The following is a 13,221-nucleotide window of genomic DNA, read 5'->3' as shown; positions in this document are numbered from 1 at the left end:
CGTGGTGACCCTAATGTCGGCCCTTCTTTTGACTCGTCATCGGAATATTGCTGAAGCCACCATTTACAGCATAAAGCGATGAGTTGAACATTCCGATGCCGCAGAGGTAAAGGAGACAAAAAGTCAAACAAATTTGAATAAGTCAATTGGGGACAGGAAAATCTTTTATCTTGATATTTCATGAACCTGCTTTGACCTTAACTGACAGAGAAATGATGCCAGAAGACCCACAGTGCCACCTTGTGTCTCAAGAAAAACAGCAGGCTTGATCTTTTTGGGACACTTTTATTACTTTTTTGACAAATATATATGTTTTTCCTATCAAGGAGACATTCTTTTAAAAGCTAGGTTTACAGCAAATAAAGTCTGCAATGTGATAGGGAATTTGTGAACGAAGCATTTCAATGCGTGCGCGAGGTGACATTTCAAAGTCAAAATATTGGTAAAAATGCGATACTTGGTCATTTGTGGTCATGAAGAAACTACTGCAGTTGTGTGAATGCCAACGGGACAATTTTTATTACACGTCGTAGGAAATATTTGTTTTCGCATCAAGGCACACAAGCGTCGATAATGGTCAATGGATCATTGCTTTTTAGCGGGCGCCGACCGCCGCCTCCACGTTGGTCCCATCGGGCAGTACAACTGTACAAACTACTGGGGGGGGGTGGGGGGGGGGGTGAAATATATCCCAAAATTGATTAAAGCACTATCAACAAAAAGGGAAAGCTATGAAAGGGATATCATACACGTAAATGTCGATCTTGCGTACGGCGGCAGCACCATCTTTGCCCGTCGGAAGGCCCGCGGCTTTTACAGCGGGTGGAGCTCAGCCAAGGATGGTTTTTCCCTCTGGAGAAACTCCTGTAAGCTTTTCTTCCCCTGCTTGAAGTTACTCTCCCTTCGGGAAAAGGGCAAAATGACCTGGAGCCGCAGGAGAGTCTCGATATTACTAAAACTTCGGATCTGGGACGTCTTGAGGGTGTCCAGGACGGTGGTGGGGAGGTAGCCGGCCAGGGGGTCCAACCACTTCTCCTTCCACAACTTCATCTCCTCTTGAAGCGAGGCCTCGTCGGGCAAGTCTTCCTTGTACAGGCGCAGGACCAGAGCGGCCAGGGTGCCCGTTTCCGCTTTGGCCATGGCGTAAGGCACGATCTCCAGACACCGGAAGGTATCCGTCACCTTCTCCGAGAAGAGCTTGTCGATTTCCGACGCGGCGTGCTCCACCAATTTCAAACTGAGCGCCTTTTTGTAAATCTGGCTGAGGGGTGGCAGGAGAACGGGATGGAAGAGGGATACGTGTAATTTGGAGGCCAGCGCCACGGCTTGGTCAAACCACGCCTCGTGAAGCGCGTCGATGTCGCTCGCCGAGTTCCTGAGAGAAGCCTTGAGATCCGGCAAGCTATTGACGGCGAGCAGCATGTCCAAGGGCTTGCCCTGGAGGGACTGACTTAGCTTTTTAGTTTGACGCGAGATGTCCCTCAGCACCACCAGGGAAAGAAGGAACTCAAAGTTTCTGAGCGACTGGAAGAAGCGCCGCGCCTGGCGCCGGTCCGAGGCGCTTCCCTGATGTTTGAGCTCGTTCAGGCAAAGCAGGACGGCTTCGGCGATCTCGGCCATCACCTCGTGCGCGTCGTGGCTCTTCTTCCAGTTCTTGGTCAGCATGTCCCTCAGCTCGTTGCCCTTTCCCTCGTTGTTCCCAAACACGTGGAGGATCATTTCTTCCAGTTTGTTCTGCCGTTCCGCGTCCTGCGTGAGCCACTGTAATATTTGACTCGTCTCCGGCGGCACGTGGGCTGCTTCTTCCGCGGAAGAAGACTTTGCCAGCCACGCGTTGAGGGACAGACCGTAGCTGACTGTCCTTATTGCCTGAGGGTATTTATTTGCTATGGCTGAGCTGACCGCTCTCATCTGAGTTCCGACCTTCCCGACGCTCAGCGAGGCCTGTCCCCTGCAGTACGCCATGTTCAGCCCCCATTTTTCCGAGAGAGCCGTCTCGACGGCTTCTAAGAGGGCGGCCGGGTCTTCCGCGAAGGGGATGAAGGCCAGCGTTTCTTCACATTGGATGTCCTCTTTGTTCAAGTACCTGATGCACAGCGGGACGTAAATCTCGCCGTCGATGTCCACGCTCTGTTCCGTGATGATGGTGAAGAACTGAGAATCCCACAGTTCTTTGATGATCTCCTCGCGCACCGGCGGCTCGTAAAAGGACACTAGCTGTCTCTGCCCCTGGACCCTTTTCTGGACAGCTTCGGGTTTGGCGGATTCCTCCTCTCTACCTGCAAGCTCCTCAGATGTCTCGTCGGTAGCGTTGGGTACCGCTGCCGACTCCTGATTCGACAATTCTTCTGCATTACCACCTGTTGGCAATTATGGAAATATTTAGGGGAGCTATTGGACTGAACTGAATAAACAGAATACGCAGGACTCCGTGCCAGAACGGAAGCAGAAAAAATAATTCCGATTGACGGGATCCCATCAGATCAACGGGACTTACCTCGGTCTAGATGCAGGCCTTGCACCGTTTCCGTTACCTAGAAAAAGCAAAATAGGTCATGCGTTGAAAACGGCGCTCTGATAAATAAGCACAATGCATGGAACTGACCTGTGAAAGACACGGAGCGCTCTCTGGATCAAGCTCAACACACTTGGCGATGACCTGGGGCAGCCTCTGCAGGGTGGCCTTGTGAGAGAGGAGCATCACCCGAGCCGTCCTGTTCCCCTTGCATACCATGTTGCTTAAAATATCCCTCAGTGAATTCAGAGTCGACTTCATCAGGTCGCATTCGATGCCGACGCTGGGCAGCACGGCGACGAGACGGAGCAGTAAAATGACGGCTGGGTGGTTCTTCGACTCGGGATGAACTAATGTTTCGGCGATGGATGTGGGAGGGGCGACATCCTGGTCTTTGTCTCTCCAGACCGCGGCCCAGGCGTCGATGTCCCGCTCGAGGGTATCCGGTTCCGGAACATCCGACAGGTAGAAGTTGAAAGGTTTGTCGGTGGATTCCGGAAGAAGGGGCTGCGGGTTGCAGGACGGCAGGAGGGACAGGATGGATAGAGCCTTCAGGTGGCTGTCTGAGAAGCTGTACTTCATTTCATCGATGAGACTTTTGAGGAGGGGGACGCTCAGGGTTTCTCTGTAGTAAATCTCCGGAGACTCGTAGCCGCCGGCCTCCTCGCGGAAACAGATCTGATGAGGGCCCACCTTGCTAGCCAGCCGATAGGCCTGTTCGAACCAAGCGGAGTGGAGCGCGCCCACGTTCTCCAACATTTTGTTGAGCGCCTCTACGATCGCAGGGATCTTTTCCACTTCGCAGAGAATATCCGCAGGGTTTCCACAGCGGAAGACGGTGCTGCAGTTACGAAGAGGAGCGCAGGCGTTCTTGAGGATCACGAGGGTGACGACGAAATCCACGTCCTTCAGAGCAGCGGAGAGGACTTGCGCGTGCACGGACGCGGCGCCTCCGCCGTGACAGCACACGGCGTCCAAGCAACTGAGAATTCCCTCCAACGTGTCGGCAAGAATGTCAAAGTAGTCCTCTCTCTTCTTCCATCGTGAGCAGCACGTTTCGGGGATTTCCTCCAAAGCCTCTCTCGGGGCGTTCAAGAGCCCGTCGACAGCGAGCGCCAACCGTTCTTGGAGACGGGGAGATCGGTCAAAGAATAGGAGCAAATCTTCGGTGATGTCGAGCATTTTTGCCACGGCCGGGCACGGCACGCTGCGGACCAGCCAATGGGCCAAGCCGCAGGACTCGCTCGGCGTTACGACGCACAGCGGATAGCTCTCCAGGATGTCCAAAGACATTTTCTTCAGGCTTTGGTAACCCGAGCCCGGGTGCATGAAAGCTAGTCCTCGACATTGCGCCATGGGTAAACCCCAGGATTCCGTTAACATTTTGGTCAGCTTGCTCGCTTGCGTATCCACGTCACAGTTTTGGTCATATGGCAAGTAACCCATCAGTTCTACTTTTGGGGCGGATTCTAGGACATACCTGACGAAAACAGGTAGGTGGGTCTCATCGGCGATCTTTACAGGTTTGTCCGTGATAAGCGAGAAGAACGGAGATTCCTGTATCTCGTTCAGTATGACTTCTCGGATTCCGTCTGTGAGTAACGTGACGACTTCAGCTTCACTCATAGTCGGTGAACATTTGTTGTCCTTTTTGGACCAGTGGCACATGTTGAGCTCCTGGGCGAAATGCTCCATTTCCACTTCAGTGAGGTCCATCATACTTTTATTTTTTCTCCCTAGCATCGCAGCTTGTCTGAAAACTGTCCGCAGACTTTGTCGGTCGTCTCCACTTTGTCCGGTTTCATTGACCGGCTTTGGGTGTTGCTGATCCTCCCTGATATCAGGACACTGCTCAAGTTCAAGATCGCTTTCCATCTTGACAGATATGGCCACTAAATGTTACAAAAAAAAAAAAATAGTACAGCAAAGTTATTCGGGGGCTATCAAATTCATAGCAGAATCATTTAGATTGTCTCAAAAACATACTATACCTTCCGTATTGTCTGAGTTTTTGATCAAACTCTTGGATTCCTTATCCTGTGGAAACACAAGTACTTAGCACATGTGTTTACAAGTCATCATCTATTCATCCAAAAGCTTGCATTAGAAAATACATATTTCTGACACAGCAATGTGTCTTTACATGACATCTCCAGCTGCAGATGAGCCAATTAGGATCCCTGAATCGCAACTAACCTTTATATATACTGTAAAATGACTACAATATCTTCCAAGTTTGTTCTTCGTTTATTAGTAAGGGGGAAGACTTCATTTTATAGTGGGATAAATTGGTTCACAACACATTTTTCAATGATTTAATACCTGTGAAAAATGGGTTTCAAACATGTTTGGGTGAGCGCTGTGCTATAGGTGTCTGATTTGATCAACTTTGGAACTTCATCTGTAGTAGCACTTGGTGCATGTTCTTTAGATCATCTGACCTCATCTCTTCTTTAAAGCTAGTCTGCCGGAAAATTAAATCTCTAACGGCAATGCGCATTAAACTTGGAAAAATAAAGGCATATGTTTTGCAAAGATTAGCACAAGGTTTAGCACATGTTGCAACATTTTCAGGTTCATGTTATGAAGAAATCAAACCTTCAAATGAACGGTTGGATTCTTTTCTCCCAGGAAACTTGTAACTGCTCAGAACGACCGAAGAAAATCCCGATTATAGCTCCAGGAAAAACGATACCACAAAGTCAAGCGGAATTTAATGAAAGCACTCACCAAACAGATCCCCTCCAGGGCTTGCGGAGTGACCTTCAAACACTGGCTCACCATGCGGTCCAGATCCCTGTTGAAATCCGTGCCGACCTGTAGCACGGCCAAGCACAAGGACCTGTCTTTGGGATTTGTGTTGCGCAGGTACTCCTGGAACTTCTTGTGGCGCATCACCACACCGCAATCTTCAAGAGCCGTGCTGGGTAGCACGGCCATGATCCTCAGGAGTGCGTTGATGTTGCCGAAGTACTGCATGAGCGGCAGGCGCAGTGTTTGAAAGATGGAATTGGGGATGGTCACGGAGGCTACTTTGGTCTTCCACGTCACTCTCCAACAGCAGAGTTCGGTGAAGAAATTGTCGGCGTCGGGAAGGTCGCTGCTGTAGAGGGGCGGCTTGGATTTTAAGCTCTCAAACATGTAGCTCACGGTGACCAGGCAGGGGACCAGGGAGAGGAAATTGAGAGCTTCTTTGTGGTCCTCCGAGAAATGATCCTTGACAGCGTTGATGAGGTTATCGACGAGGGGCGCGCTCAAGCCGTCTTTGTAAAAACCCAGCGGCTTGACTAAGCTGTCCCTGGGCAAGGAGTTTTCGGGCATCTCTATGGGCACGCTTAGACTTTGCGCGATGGCGCAGGCTTCGTCGAACCAATTCTGGTGGAATACTTTCAAATTTGTTTTGATTCTGTTCAGATTGGCCACGATGCCAGTGATTTGGCAGAGCTGGAATGCCGCATTGAAATGATCCCTCTGAAGACCCGCGCTCAGCTCCCTGGTGAAGGAAGAGGTATTCTTCAAGACCACCAAAGCCATAATGAAATCAAATTGCAACAGTTTGTTTAAGAGGAGCCCTGCTCGTTCGGAGACGGAGCTTTTCCACCTCTGGGGGTTGTTTTTCACTTTTTCCAGACACTCCACCAGGGGCTCTATCATCTGCACAAACACCTCGTACGGGTCGTGCATTTCTTGCCAAAAGGAACAGTACATGCCCTGCAATTCCTGGACCTTTTCGTAGCTCTCGCGAAGACCGTAGGCGATGACGTGGTCAAGCTGTTTTTCCAGAGCGGCTCTGCTACCGAAAAACATCACCGCCTCTTCGAACGTGTCCAGGGCTCGTTTGACAATGGGGACCGGGATGGATTTGGCCCACCACGTGTTGAACGAATAGCAAGAGCAATGTGTGCTGATGGCGAGCGGGTACTTCTCCTGCACTTTGCAGGCGAAAGCTTTGAGTTTGTACGAAACGTCTCCAGATCCCAGGTACGCCTGACCTCTGCAGTTATTCAAATCAAGACGCCACTCCTCCGTTACTATTTCCATCAGGCGACGCACCATGGCGTCGCAATCCAGATCCGCTTCCAGGAAGCCCATCAACTCCAGTCGCATGACATCAAAACTGTCGACGAATCGGAGGAAGAGGGGAAGGTAGTCCTTTGCGCCGAACTGAACCACGCGATCGATGAACAGCGAAAAGAAGGAACTCCCGGCTTCCGCGAGGATTCCTTCTCTGACTGCGTGCTCGCACACGGTCAGGACTTCTTTCATTTCGGACTTGGTCACGTACTCCACTTCTCCATCCTGAGCGGGGGGAAGCTCGCTTTGTTGCCAGCTTTGGCTGTTGTACGCTGCAGTCACTCGGGCTTGGAGGGCAGACTTCAAAGCCTCTCTGTCCGTCTCGGCACACTTCATCTCTACGAGCGTCTCGGCGTCCATCTCCATGTTTATTAGTTGTAACTCCTCTTCAATTTCTTTTTCCGCATGGTTTCCTTGACTTGCTACAGTAAGTGGAGATGAGGGGGTAAACGTGAAAAAAGGAACACACACGTACAATTCTAATTCGGATGCCAAAATTGTATGGTTATATATGAGTCCGAAAAAACATTCTCCGGATGTGCATACATTTTAGGAGGCTTATGCTCGTTTGAGAGTGAGGCTGGAAAATCTATTCCCAAGTGGGCTGGACCGACCAGAATATTGCTACATATTTATTTATGCAACTTTAAAGCAACAATTTCACATTTATTATTTTGTATTCCAGTCCAAAACAGCACAGCATCGCTATTGATCATAAAACATTAACATTACTATTCATCATAAAACATTTCAAGTTTTTCATTTATTGAAAAACTTCAGCTCATTTTTATACTTTGCGTCCCAAAACCATCTTGCGGGCCGTACGTTTGATACACCTGGTCGAAACCATATCAATATAAATTTGGCAGCTCTAAAATAGAATAAATAGAATTTAATTTAATATTTTTACTCCTTTCAATTAAAAAAAAATCCCCTTGGTTTGTGTTTCGGTTAGTAAATGATGTAAAGAATTCAAATGATTGAATTTAGGTTCTACAATCGAGAGCTCCTTCATGACAACATTTGCATAAATCATCTTACCCATCGGAGGCTGATCTTTAATTTCTTCATCCTGCAGAAGAAGACAAAAGTGTCAAAGCCGGTTTTCTCACTGGCCACAACAGTTCTACCGCGATGTACTCACGGTCTGTAACATCTGCAGTATGTCCGGGTGCTTCTGGACGTACGAGTCCACCATTTGCTCTACGTTGAAATGCACATCTTGGTTGACGTAGACGTACGCGGAGCTACACTGCCTCTGGTCCTCCGGCGTGTCTTTCAGGTAGGCGTGGCATCGCTCCAGCACCATGTGGTATTGGCCATAAACGTCCGCCTCCGCAGCGATGCACGGCGCCGTGCCCAACACCCTCAGCAGGCTCTGCACATTCGGGTAAAAGCCGATGTCCGGTATCTTGAGAGTGGCAAACACCGTGGTGGGCAGAATCCTGCGCTTGCTGGCGTGTTTCCATTTCACTTCCCAACAACCCAGCTCTTCGTAGAAAGTGTCTGGCCTGGCCAGGTTGTTCAAATTGGCGTCGGCGACTTTGTCGCGTCGGATGCTGAAATTGTGGTCGGCCATGTAGGACGGCACTAAGGAAAGCCACCTCAGAATCCTCACCATCTCGGTGCTGAAAATGCGCTTGACCTCCGCGACCAGATACTGCAAAATGGGCCGCGCTAACGTTTCTCGGTAAAAGTCTTCGAGCGGGGCATCATTGGAGTCGGCGCGGTCAAGCTCCGGTTTGACGACTTCCACGCCGAGCTTCTTGGCTCGACCGACCGCGTCCGAAAACCATTTTCTGTTGAATATGGCGATGTCCTGTTGGTATTTGTTAACCAGCTTTAAGGCATTGGAAATGGTGTACTGCAACGTACTGCTCATGCTAATGATTCCCCTGAGACTGGAGTTGAGGATGCTCACGCAGCAGAGGGTGTTCTTCAGCACAACTAACGTCATGATGAAATTGAAATTCCTCAGAACCGGCTTGAGTTTGGCCATCTTTTCGGCGGCGTCTTCATCCACCTTGGAAATCATTTCATTGATGCAGTTCAGGAAAGGCTCCAGGATATCCAACATGGTTTGGAAGGCGTCAGTGCCGCACGCCCAACTGACACTCATGATGCCCTTGATCCGATCCACCTCTCCCTTTATATGGCCGTACGCCAGCTGGATGTTTCCTTCCAATCTTTTGTAGAGCTCGGGCGTGCTCCTGAGTAACGAGGCCACTTCCTCTACGGTGTCCACGATGTTTTGAATCGTGGGCACTGGCATGCAGCGGATAATCCAGATGTTAAACGCGTAGGGGTCGCTTGGGGATAAAACCACTTGCGGGAATTCCAGTAAAATTCTGCTCGTGAGGTCTCGCAATGGCTGACACATGCGCCCGCTGACTAGATATGAGAGTCCTCTGCAATGCTCCATCCGCAAGCCCCACTTATTTCTTAACTCCGATATAAGATGGTGAAAAAGACCCTCGGCATCCATATGGCAAGGCAGGAAACCCACCAGGTGTTTTTGCGGGAACCCTGCTTCTGTGACGGATCGAATGAAAATTGGGATCTGCTCCTTCCCCTCGATGGTGGTCACGTTCTGGAGCAGGATAGAGAAGAATCTGGCATGCCTCAGGCTGTTCTGGATCTCTTCTCGCATTAAGCTCTCACTGAACTGGAGGATTTCTTTCTTGTCAATTTTCTCCACGCAGATTTGCTTGAGAGAATGCCGATCTGCTGCTCCGCCGGTCGACTCATCCGTGTTGATTGTCCCGCCGTTGATGCTGAATCCGGTCAGTGCCAGGATTTCCTTGAAATAGGCCTTCAAAGTCTCTTTGGCTCTGAAGCCCCCTGCGTTCTCTTGAGCTTCGTAATCTTTCTCTTCAAATGTTGCAATGTCATCACCGGGAACATCCTTTGTCTCCTCGGTCACTTTTAATGCTGCTATGTTTTCTGACGGAAAAGGGCAAATAACGGTACAAATTCACATTTTGTATGAAATATTGCCAACAAAAGCAAACATTTTCTACAGAAGTATTGTTGAAATAAAAATCTATTAGAACCTTCCTGTGTATGTGATAAGGTTAATCTTTTCATGTTTGCAGAATGAGCAAATGTGGGTTCATTCAAATGATGAATGAGACAGGGGATCAACAGTTCAAATGTGATTCTTGTCATTTACTTACCACCATGAGGACGTTTATATCTACGGAACACTTGTAACATAAAAAAAAACCAAACTGTTTTGCCATTGGGCATATGTATGCTCCCGATGATGCATTGTCAGTACGGTAAATAACTAGCTAGTGTGAAGCGCTTTGAGAACCAAAGGTGGAAGTAAAAATGGAATTCAAAGAATCAAAGGAAAGCATACACTGTAGGTCATCAGCGAGGCGAGTTTACATGTTCAAAAGGAAGTAGGAAGAAGTGGTTTCCTATTACGAGGGACAAGTTCGTTTTTAACAGCTACGACAAAGACAGAGACAGAATGAGGAAAGGAGAGAGTGAGCGAGTGAACGAGCGATAGACGTGAGGGGGTGTGAGAGGGAGCGAGAGAGAAGAGAGTGAGAGCGCGCGAATGAGACAGAAGAAGGGAGAGGGGCGAGGTCAAGAGGAGGGATGGAAGGAGAGAGAGGGAGAGCCGACGAGATGGAGGTAGAAAGGAGGGAAGGGAGAGAGCAAGAGGGGGCAGAGCGGGTGGGAGACAGAGGGAGAAAGGGGGAGATAAAACACCCAGTCATGATTTACAGACAGATTTTGCTTTCCATGCAGCGGATCTTACCTTTTGTCTTCTTCACACTGGGTTCCTCTTCTACCTGTATTGATAAAACAATAATAACAAGGTTGATGTATTATTGAAATATTTGAGTGAAAATCTGAAGAGGCATTTGTCAGCCACCGAGAAACTCACGGGGCTGCCGGCACGTTTCCTGTTACACGTTGAGTCATTATTGGCGGGTACAGCAAAGTCAAATATTGTTGGAACGGCGTCATCGTTCAAAAGATTCTCCTGGAAATAAAGAAAAAACATCTTGGACTTCTGTTTTGAGTGAAAACAAGAAGTTCTTCTTTTGGACAAAAACCTGAAGTCTGTATTTTATTCTACTGATTAAATGAATGAAAGCAATTCAAAACATTTGGACAACAATGCTTTTTGTTGGACAAGTAGGCATGGAAATGTGAACCAGCTTGCAACAGTTCTCTCTGTCCAGTTTGATGCAAAACACAACTGCACTGAAACTAAAGTGACACTAAATAATCATAAACAAGTGAAAAAAGCATAATATGGCAATATGACTGAGCAAAAGATCAAGAAAATGTTGTCTTTTTACCTGATGAGTTATCAAAGAGGGCTCAAAATGTCTTGCACAAAGTTTGTAGAGTTTATGAAGCTCCTCCGGAGGTTGGGATGCCAAATCTTGGCGACAACAATTAGTCAACCATTTTTGACAGCTAAAAAAAAAAAAGACACAATCAGAAAGGTGTTATTTTTCCATTCATGTGGTAGATTTTTTTTATTTTTTTTTCCTCAGTCCTCTTGGAGTTGAAAAAATGAAGTTATGGCTGGTTTCTAGTTAGATGTAACACATAATGTCATTCTATTGTCTTTTCAATTTTATACCATATTTTTTTCTAGCAATTTTTCTTCAGAACAAGTCAGTCCAACAATTTTATTTATTAACAAAAAATTCAACCACTCCTAAAGAGACCATTTAAGACCATATTTATAGCAGGTTTACCTCCTTAGAATCAATTGTATGTTTTTCATTTTTAACAAAAGAAACAAACTTTACTACAAAGGGAACAGAAGCAAAAAAAAAAAAAGTAATCTCTCCATGGACTTCAGTTGCTGCAGGTATATTTGGTAACGCAACCTCTGTGATCTGTTCTAATTTTGGACCTTAACACAGAGCATAAATTGGTGGAAACCATTTTTGCCTGAACCTAATCTAATCTTTATTCAAATATTGTTTTTAACTGACATAAAAAGACTTAATTTGCGTTTTTGCATCGTGAAAAAGTGCTGCAATAACCAATATATTCGTAGCAAAAGTCATTTTCCAACCACTGTTGATTTTGGTGTGCTTGATAAGTTAAAAATATACATATTAAAGTGGCCCTTGCGTCCTTCGAGCTTTCTGTATGTGGCCCTTCGAGGAAAAAGTTTGGAAACCAATCAATTTATTGCAAGCTGAGTCATTCTGTGATTCCCAATTGAAGACAGATCTAATGATCGCACGGCTCAAATGGATGGAAATGCAAAACAACTTGTTTTTGTTTAATTATTACTTTTATTTTTACAAAATTGTGAATGGTTTTCAATCGAAAAATAAGAACCGTAGCATACGATTCTTTTTTTTACATTACCGCGCTGAGCCGCTAGATGGCGTTTCCAAAATAGGGGCTTTGCACTTTGCAGAATAAAGTTTCCTACCACGCTTTCTATTAGTTTTATCAAAACGTCAAAAACTTTATACTAACACCACTAGCACCGTTGCAATTACTTTTCCATCGGGAACCAATGCGTTGACTTTATTTTACCACGGCTTCTTTGAGGAGTGTGGTGAGCCTGCGCCATTTTCAACGGAGTTGTCTCGCTGTTAGCCAACATGATGTTGGGCTAACGACAATGCTAACGGCTAACATATTTCTATTGCATGCTCGATACCTCACGCATGTTCCACTCTACAATGAAAAAAAAGCAACCTTACCGCTCCGGATCCGAGGGAAAGCTGAAAAGTGGGATGCTATTATCGGGCCCCTTTTGCTGGTAATCACAGTTGGCTGCAGCGCAGCAGTTAGTCATTTTGGAAAGCAATGTAGCTAGCTAACTAGCCAGTTAGCTAGCTTAGCTGGCTAGTCCACTAAAAGCAAAAGCAGCACAAGAGTCTACAGACTCATGCCGCGCCGAAACGACTACCAGCAACAGTATATATGAACACTATTCTAGTTAAAATGATTTTTAACGGGTTAAGAAGCGACTAGTTCCATTCTTAAAAAGTTGATGCTGCGTGCTGTTCCAAGAGTCGCCGAGAGCGTGTTATCAACCAGGAACTAGACACTGCAGTGAATCATGTTGTCCACCAGAGAGCGCAATAGTATCCATTGCCCAGATTTTTTGGTTGAAACACATTTGAACCAGCATGTTGTCCAAAATCAAATACGAGCTAATAAACACCTCAAAATTAATTATCAATGCATCCTTATTATAGAAGTCCACGTCAAAATGCAACTAAAATACGAGTTACCATTGAAAATTACAATCGTCGTTCAGAGGTCGGTGGCTCGAATCTGAGCTCCACCGGTAGTTTGCATGCTTGTGAGTTTTTTTCAGGCTAATTTTTAATCTGTAGATTTGCATATTTTTGTATTATTTTTACTGCGGACAAATTTCAGCTTTACACCTAAGCCCATTTACGAACAAGTGTGAAAATGTAATTATACCTTCGTTTGACACGTTTTTATTTTAATTACTATTTTGTTAAATATGTTGTGTGCAGTGACATCAAGGTAAATTCTTAGCGCAACTTCCTTGCGTCGCTCACACGATCATTACTGTACTTTATAAAACGATTTAAAAAACACACATTTCATGATCCAGTGTAAATTTAAGAATACGAGTTTATGATATGGATTTATGC

At 46.6% G+C, this 13,221-nt stretch overlaps 1 protein-coding gene across 1 annotated transcript; it reads right to left on the bottom strand.

Annotated features, from left to right (window-relative positions):
• Positions 1-265: 265 nt before the first annotated feature.
• LOC148408348 (uncharacterized) lies at positions 266-12,519 on the bottom strand. The gene is made up of 11 exons (XM_088441582.1): positions 12,292-12,519; positions 10,912-11,032; positions 10,491-10,589; positions 10,362-10,395; positions 7,734-9,532; positions 7,631-7,661; positions 5,246-7,011; positions 4,507-4,552; positions 2,606-4,407; positions 2,498-2,534; positions 266-2,360 (listed from the first exon to the last, which is right to left on the bottom strand). The coding sequence occupies exons 1-11, from the start codon at positions 12,384-12,386 to the stop codon at positions 814-816; spliced, it is 7,377 nt and encodes a 2,458-aa protein (XP_088297708.1). The 5' UTR covers positions 12,387-12,519; the 3' UTR covers positions 266-813.
• Between the last annotated feature and the right edge of the window lie 702 nt (positions 12,520-13,221).

Source organism: Hippichthys cyanospilos, chromosome 18 (assembly GCF_059441005.1).
Source record: "Hippichthys cyanospilos isolate Australia breed blue-spotted pipefish chromosome 18, RoL_Hcya_1.0, whole genome shotgun sequence".
NCBI classification, from domain to species: Eukaryota; Metazoa; Chordata; class Actinopteri; order Syngnathiformes; family Syngnathidae; genus Hippichthys; species Hippichthys cyanospilos.
The sequence above is the reverse complement of the archived record's forward strand: the minus strand, read 5'-3'. Positions and strand labels throughout refer to the sequence as shown.